The following is an 8,697-nucleotide window of genomic DNA, read 5'->3' as shown; positions in this document are numbered from 1 at the left end:
TTTGTTTGTTTGTGTTCAGATGTTTGTTTGTTTGTGTTCAGATGTATGTTTGTCTGTGTTCAGATGTTTGTTTGTTTGTGTTCAGATTTTTGTTTGTGTTCAGATGTTTGTTTGTGTTCAGATGTTTGTTCAGATGTTTGTTTGTGTTCAGATGTTTGTTCAGATGTTTGTTTGTCTGTGTTCAGATTTTTGTTCAGATGTTTGTCTGTTCAGATGTTTGTTCAGATGTTTGTTTGTCTGTGTTCAGATGCTTGTTCAGATGTTTGTCTATTCAGATGGTCTCAGATGGAGCTGAATTGCATCATTAATACAGCAGCAGCGTTTCTCTTTCATCTTTATATAATGCAGCTCATATCACACGAGTGCTGAATTATATAATAACACATCATTAAACACATGACTGTATGTATGTATGTGAGTGTGTGCGTGTGTGTATGTATGTATGTATGTATGTATGTATGTGAGTGTGTGTGTGTGTGTGTGTGCGCGTGTGTGCCGGTCAGTGTGAATGTTGGCCAAACGCTTGCCCTCAGGAGTGAAACACCCACACTCACCCCACGCTCACGAGAATCAGACCGAGAGACCACAGAGAGACATGTGTGTGTGGGAGACTCGTGTGTATGTTCAGCAGGATCTGTGATCATTGGCCTGTGCTTCATATGGAGACCGTGTTCAGTGTTTAGGGTTTACTTAATCCACAGAAGCACCTGTAAAACAACCCATAAACACAGTGCTCACATGTGTGAGTGTGTATGTGTGCTTGAGTGTTGTTTAAGTGTGTGTTCATGTTTGTGTGTGTGTGTGTGTGTGTGTTTGTGCACCTACGCAGGTCAGTGTGCGGGCCGATCCAATCGCTTCAGTCGTCCAGATTTCCACACAGCATCAGTTGTGCTTCATCTCTGCACTTGTTTGTGTTTAATCACCTTCACAGCGATGAACAACAGAGAAATGCAGTTTGTGTTATCCAATAAAGTGAATGTGAGGAGAGACTGCGAGTGTTTTAGTGCTTGTCTCCTGAAGCGGACGGGATTCAGATGTTTCCTCAAGGTGTTTGAGCTCCAGAGTCGCTCTTTGAAAAGGCAGATTGTATATTTAGATGCTGATTTCTGTAATTATTATTATAAAACTCCTGATGAATGATTCTCATGTGATTCAGGACAGATCATATTTGATATGATAGCATATACAGGTATGAGCAGTAGGTGGGATGTTTTGTTTTGTTTAGATGAATAGCAGTTGTGTATATCAGAGGATGTGAGTTCATGAAACAGATGAATCTATGTGAAGCAGCAGCTCCCGAGAAGAGTTTCACTCACTCAGGTGTGTGTGTGTGTGTGTGTGTGTGTGTGTGTGTGGGACGTTGCTATGGAAACCTCTTCTTCTGATCCGGACCATTCAAGCGTGGTCACACGTGATGTCACATCAAAGAGGAAGCGCTCGTTTGTGTGACGATGAAAACAAATGAGCCTAAATGATTAACAGAGCGGTTGATCTCGCTCACAAACGTCTCCTTCTGTTATTTCCTTCATTACGATGCAAAGCAGGACAGAAATTCATGCTCTTCAGTTCGGGAATTTACGGTTTAATCACTGTTGCTGCTGTAAAACAGAAGCTGCTCGATACTCATGAATGAACGAGTGTGACACACACATGAAGATGTCATGACTGACTGCCCATTTACAAGCAACTTTTATACAAACCATCAAATGTGTTTTGTTCACTGAGAGCCTTTCAGGTTTTGGCCTTTTATTTGCCTTGGCAAATAACCAAAATAAAATAAATGTAAATTTGTTATAGTTTATTTATTTTGGTTAATGTTTATTTTATTTCAAATAACAAAAATGTTTTTGTTGTTGTTGTTGTTTTAATTAACTGTAATAAATATATGAACATATTGGCATGTTGATGATGTTGAGCTCTCACTTCAGGCCTGAACTCAACTCTCACTGGACACTCGGTTCACTCTCACCGCCGTGAGCTTCGTCTCTGATCTGAGCGACTCTGAGCCTGTGTATCATCAGGAGGGATCGAGTGTGTTCTCTAGTGAGTGTGTGTTGGTTGAGACGGAGCCTTGATGGTCACTGCTCCTGTTTTTCAGGTTTCTGCGTGTTCTTTGGCTCAGACGCAGAACCTCAGTGTCCCACAGAGCGGCTCTTTGTTTCTCTGGACTGAGCATCATGATTCAAACAAAGTGAGCAGAGTTGCTAGTGGAGACGAGAATAACTCTAGTCCTGAACACAACAGAAGACCTGTTCAACACACACACACACACACACGTGCACACTCACTCATAAACACACTCACACAGACACACACACACACTCATATACACACTCACAGACACACACACTCACTCATAAACACACTCACACAGACACACACACACACTCATATACACACTCACACAGACACACACACTCATATGCACACACACACACACACACACACACTCACACACACACACTCATATGCACACATACACACACACTCATATGCACACACACTCACACTCACACACACACACTCATATGCACAAACACACACACACTCATATGCACACACTCACCCTCACACACTCATATGCACACACACACACACACACTTATATGCACACACACTCATATGCACACACACACACACACTCATATGCACACACACACACTCATATGCACAAACACACACACACTCTCATATGCACATATACACACACTCACACACACTGATATACACACGCACACACGTGTTCAGTCCTGCTCAGTCACCACTTAATGCTGTGAATCTTCAAATGAACTTTGTGCTTTTGTGTTGTGAGCGTGTCCTCTTATGTGTGTTTTACTGAATAATTAAGATTTTTTATTATTTCTGAACGAAGTCTCTTCTGCTCACCAGGGCTATTTTTATTAGTTTAAAAAAAATACAGTAAAATGTGAAATATTATTAGAATTTAAAATAAACTGTAACTGCTAAAATGTAATTTATTTCTGTGATGCGCAGCTGTATTTTCAGCATCATTACTCCAGTCTTCAGTGTCACATGATCTTCAGAAATCATTCTAATATGCTGATTTGAAAACAGATTTTTTAAACGGTCATATTTTTGAATCAAATAAAGACAGCCTTGGTGAGCAGAAGAGATTTCAGGAGGATCAAACTCGTCAAGCGGTCATTAGCGTCTCTCTAGAGAGTCTCTCTGCTCTGGTTTATGAGCTGTAATTGTAGAGCATCCGGGACAGAAAAACAAACAAACTCTCGTTCACATCTACAGAGACTCTCCGACTGTAGATGTGAAAACTGAAGCGCTGCAGCGGTGTGAGACGAACACTGCACACGATCTGGATTCATTTAACCTGCTGGTTCTTTCCTGTCCTCATGCAGGCAGAGATGGAGGCTCATGGGAAATGTTTCTCTCTCAGGATACAGTCACTCCCTCACTTCCTGTCCTGCTGCTCCGTCGTTTCCTCCACATGTGCCGGTGATGATGTTTGATTGACAGCTGCACCCGTGCCATCAGGAGCTGATTGGTTATATGTGTTTGGGGGCGGGGTCAGTGGTTGCCAGGGAAACGTTCTGCTGATTCAATGGGCATTCATGCTTTATTTTTATCACACAATAGCAGTGAAGTCACGATGAAAAGCTATTGTGTTATTTTCAGAGTTTGAGGAGATGATTATTACTGTGATTAGAGCAGAAAGGTTATCGGCGCGTCACCGAAGAACAGGTTAATTTTTAGCTCTTGTCGAGCGTTAAAGGAAAAATCCACCCAAACATGACAACATCTACTCCTGATCCAGATATTATGCAGCTTTTGTGTAAATCACTGTGTTAACATGCAGCCATGAATGAACTGTATTGTCCATCATACAGTAATGAAAGTTTGAGTGACCGTCATGTTCATGTTTTGCTTGCAGTCACTATCCCAAGACATCGTTCACTATCGTGACGGACACGCCGGAGAACCTGCGTCTGAAGCAGCAGAGTGAACTACAGAGTCAGGTGAGAGTCACACGTATGTTACTGGTCACGCGTGACACGGAGCTGGAGCTCAACGCTTCATGACGAGCTGCTCTAACATCCAGTTTCAAACGAACAGAAATCCAAACCGTGTTTTACGAGGGTGACCCAGTTTTCTTCCTTTGATTCTTCTGGATGTTCGTGCAGACGCAGAAACTCACAGAAACACTGCAGATATCTGGAAACCAGAGTCTCGCGTCTGTTATTGATTAGATTAACACTGGCATTTGATCACAAAGATTGTTCTACATGCAAAAGTCTGAGACGATCTGAGAAATGAACAGAGAAACGCTACGAGTAATACATATTTCACATTCTGCAGTGTTTCTGTTTCCAGACGTCCAGATGAGTTTGTTCAGATCACTGTCTGTGTTCGGTCGATTGAGCTGTGGCATCGACGCTGATGTCCCACACATTACATCACACTGTGTCTGTGTTTCAAGGCTTCTCTGGAAGATTGTGACCTAAAAGCGGGTCACGGGTCTGTTCTGATGAGACACACGAACATGTGTCCTTGTGTGTGTGTGTGTGTGTGTGTGAGAGAGTGTGTGTGTGTGTGTGTGTGTGTCACACTGAGCTGACAGAAGGTGACGGCAGACCAGAGCAGATGCTGCTCCTCTCAAAGAATCACCTTCCTGCAGGACTGAAAGCGGCGGATTCAAATCAACCGGATGAACGACTCCCTGCAGGAAGTGATTAATTTATTCAGTCAGTTTGAATCCACTATAAGAATCACAGTCCTGCAGGGAGTCGTTCATTCGGTTGGTATGAATCGGCTGCTTTCAGTCCTGCAGGAAGTGATTCTTTCATTAATTTGGTCTGAACTGTTGCTGTCAGTCACACGTGTGTGCTTCGATCAGACAGACTGTGATCACAGTATTCATGTGTCTGAAGCTCAGTGTGACAGAATCACTCTACGACTGATTGAACAGTGTAATGTCCTCGTGATGCCGCTGTGTGTGTTTGCAGGTGAGATATAAGCGAGACTTTGAGGAGAGTAAAGGCCGAGGCTTCAGTATCGTCACAGACACACCGGAGCTGCAGAGACTCAGAAGAACACAGGAACACATCAGTAACGTATGAAACACTGATCGCTATACCGCGGTAAAACCGTCTGTGTGTGTGTGTGTGTGTGTGTGTGAGAGAGAGCGTCTGAGGTGCTTTGGTCTCTGATAACAAACACACAACATCACACTACTGTCACTGTGAATGAAAATGACCGGACCTTATTCCTCAGCGACTGGAGCGACTCTGAGATCACACTGAGACGCAGGTGAGATGATCTTCTGTCTTTCGCTCTGATCATGTTCTCAGGATTCATAATATCTCCAGAATAACATCCCTGATGAATGCTTGTTGATCTGATCTGTCTCTGTGTCTCCTGAGCTCTCACTCATCGTGAGATCTTTGACTTTGAGGTGTTTGAGGAAGCTCATGAAACCTGCCAGACGCGCCGTGATGTCACTGACGGAGGCGGATGGTCTGCTCGGTCTGTCCTGTGTTTTCACTCTGTTTATGTTTTGCTTTTCTCTTTTTGGATTCTGATGGTTAAAGCGTTTAGCTTTTCCTGTGATTGTGCCTCATCATTCCCTCATCCAGACTCACTGCTGTCTCACACATGTTTGTCAAACTTAGAAAACGAGAGCGCCTCAATCCCACAAACCGTTTTTAGCAGGCCCTTAAACGCTGCTCTATAATTAGAGCGAATGAAAAGAGGAAACAGGGTTTTGAACACATTTACTCCACTGAACGTCCTCTCTGACTTGTGTTCATGTGTTTGATTTGTTGGTCGTTTAGAGCTGCTGATGTTCAGATAGTTTCATGTTGGGAAGTATGTGGACTCTATGATTCAAATTCTGTGTTTTCCATTTTAATTTTAATGGTTTCATTAATTTTTAAACATCAAAAAACATATCTAATCAAATTAATTTATGAAACTTTAACAATGTAGCAATTTAATTACATTTTTAATGTAATTATATGACCAAATGAAAGGTAATTTCTTTATTTCTTTATTACCAAATTCCATTTTAATTTATCTTTCCTAAATTCTGTGTTATGATTTATTACAAATGTATCATCAAACAACTGTGGTAATCAAATAAATCGTTTAAAATATAATCAAGTGAAAATATAACAATTATTTTACAACAAAACATTTCATTTTTGTTCTAATTCATAATTTCAATTCACTTTTTTAGAATTTTACTCAAATAATTTTTTATATAAATTAAAACATGAATTAAAAATATTTTCATTGTGAAATTCCTGAAAAATAGTGTTTTATTCAATTTTATTATTATTATTATCTGAAATAGTTAAAATCAGTCAAATCAAATAAACTCGTTTTCTGAAGTAGGTTTATAACAGTAGTCTTCCTGTAGTTAAGATGAAAATCAATATTTGTGTTGAGATGACTGGAGACTGAAATATTAATCAAGCTCTTTTGTGTTTTTGAGGATTGTTATGATCTGGTTCCCCTCACACAAAACTACAGGCATTTTTAGATTCTCAAAACACTTCATTCTGTAGGATTTATAAGCTGTTTTCCTCATGTCCCCACAAGGTCAAGGATTTTGTATATTGCCATCTTTGTGTGGACCCATAATGTGGGTAATACCTGATCCGCACACACACACACACACAGATGTGAATGTTCTGCATCAGAAGTAGTAACTGCTGTCTGTGGTGAACGACACGAGTCGTACGAATGAACTCGAGCTGATGGATGTGAGCTCATTGTCTCAGTTTCAGTCGGATCTCTGGCACTAGTTTTAGTAGTCAGCATCAGTGCTGGTTAACTGAGGGTTAGTGTGAGGCTCGTGTGTGTTTTATCGGCACACTCTGAACTTCAGTACTTGGTTTGCTGTCATCACTATGAGCACTAGGACTAGTTATGGTAATGGTTAGTGTGAGGTGCACATATCTCTGCACATTCCTTTCTGTGTGCGACACTTTCTCCTCCAGCAGTGATAACGCTCGAGTGTTTCTAAACGGGGAAGCGTCTCTGATAAGGTCCGTTCCGGAGCAGAAGCTGGTCAGTCGGGCTGAAGCGTCGCTCCGGTCGGCTGCGTCCAGTGCTGAGCTCTGAGCTCTGAGTTTGTGTTTCAGTCATGTCTGCTGCTGGACAGATGGACGGAGGTGTGGAGCTGACCGCTGAGGTGAGAGCACTGACCGTGCCGAGCAGAGTCACGGTGACCTTCACACGACTGGCCGCTCTCACACCGCGTGTGTGTGTGTGTGTTTCTCACAGGATTCTCCAGCAGCTGTCACAGCCGATCCAGGTCTTCATCCAAGTTCTGATCCAAAACCTGATCCGACTTCTGACCTGAATCCTGATCCGAATCCTGATCTGAATCCTGATCCAAGTCCTGATCCAAAACCTGATCCGAATCCTGATCCGACTTCTGATCTGAATCCTGATCCGAGTCCTGATCCGAATCCTGATCCGAATCCTGATCTGAATCCTGATCCAAGTCCTGATCCAAAATCTGATCCGAATCCTGATCCGAGTCCTGGTCCAAAACCTGATCCGACTTCTGATCTGAATCCTGATCCGAATCCTGATCTGAATCCTGATCCGAATCCTGATCCGACTTCTGATCTGAATCCTGATCCGAGTCCTGATCCGAATCCTGATCTGAATCCTGATCTAAGTCCTGATCCAAAACCTGATCTGAATCCTGATCCGAGTCCTGGTCCAAAACCTGATCCGACTTCTGATCTGAATCCTGATCCAAGTCCTGATCCAAAACCTGATCTGAATCCTGATCCGAGTCCTGGTCCAAAACCTGATCCGACTTCTGATCTGAATCCTGATCCAAGTCCTGATCCAAAACCTGATCCGAATCCTGATCCGAGTCATGATCCGAATCCTGATCCGAGTCCTGGTCCAAAACCTGATCCGAATTCTGATCTGAATCGTGATCCAAGTCCTGATCCGATTTCTGATCTGAGTCCTGATATGAATCCTGATCCGATTTCTGATCTGAGTCCTGATATGAATCCTGATCCGAGTTCTGATCTGAGTCCTGATCCAAGCTCAGCAGCCCATGAGGTGAGTGTGAAGTAGAAATTCCATTCATTTTATTCTTTAGGGAAAATTTTTTTTAATGGTAACTTATAAACCAGTAAAGACAGACCTAATGTGTTCTACGAGGTTGTTAATTAATGGTTTAGGCTTTTGTTGAAGCCATCAGCCTGCATTATTATAACCTATTTTTAGATAATCATGTACCTGGTATAAAAACTACATTACCCATGATTCTGCAGGGAATTCTCCACCAATCGGAGAGTAAAACGGGCAAATAGATCTCTTTAGCTCCGCCCACTCCCATGAAGCACTGTGAATGATGTAATCGAGTCTCCCTATGCTCTCAAAATACTTAAAGGGGTCATATGATGCGATTTCAAGTTTTCCTTTCTCTTTGGAGTGTTACAAGCTCTTGGTGCATAAAGATCTGTAAAGTTGCAAAGACTAAAGTCTCAAATCCAAAGAGATATTCTTTATAAAAGTTAAGCCACGCCTACCTAAAACGGCTCGTTCTAACACGCCCCCACATATCTACATCACTATGTGGAAATATTAGCATAATGCAGCCCAAATGTGCACGCAAAGAAAGAAGGCGTGGTTTCAGGAACAGCAGTAGTGTTGATGCAGCCATGTCAGGGAGACGCTGTGTGTTTC

General features: G+C 42.2%; 2 protein-coding genes across 2 annotated transcripts in view; both read left to right on the top strand.

Moving 5' to 3' along the window:
• The window catches only part of LOC107756860 (LIM zinc-binding domain-containing Nebulette-like), an 11,363-nt gene extending 5,635 nt beyond the window's left edge, over positions 1–5,728 (top strand). Inside the window, exons 3-4 of the mRNA XM_016574167.1 lie at positions 3,908–3,992; positions 4,980–5,728. Coding sequence (XP_016429653.1) covers positions 3,908–3,992; positions 4,980–5,093 — 199 coding nt within the window. The 3' untranslated portion in view covers positions 5,094–5,728. The remainder of the gene's footprint in view (positions 1–3,907; positions 3,993–4,979) is intronic.
• Positions 5,729–7,973: 2,245 nt separating this feature from the next.
• LOC107756856 (nebulin) overlaps positions 7,974–8,697 on the top strand; it is a 27,328-nt gene continuing 26,604 nt past the window's right edge. Inside the window, exon 1 of the mRNA XM_016574164.1 lies at positions 7,974–8,067. Coding sequence (XP_016429650.1) covers positions 7,975–8,067 — 93 coding nt within the window. The 5' untranslated portion in view covers position 7,974. The remainder of the gene's footprint in view (positions 8,068–8,697) is intronic.

The sequence above is a fragment of the Sinocyclocheilus rhinocerous genome, unplaced genomic scaffold (assembly GCF_001515625.1).
Source record: "Sinocyclocheilus rhinocerous isolate Xijiao unplaced genomic scaffold, SAMN03320098_v1.1 scaffold5890, whole genome shotgun sequence".
In the NCBI taxonomy this organism is placed as follows: Eukaryota; Metazoa; Chordata; class Actinopteri; order Cypriniformes; family Cyprinidae; genus Sinocyclocheilus; species Sinocyclocheilus rhinocerous.
The sequence above is the reverse complement of the archived record's forward strand: the minus strand, read 5'-3'. Positions and strand labels throughout refer to the sequence as shown.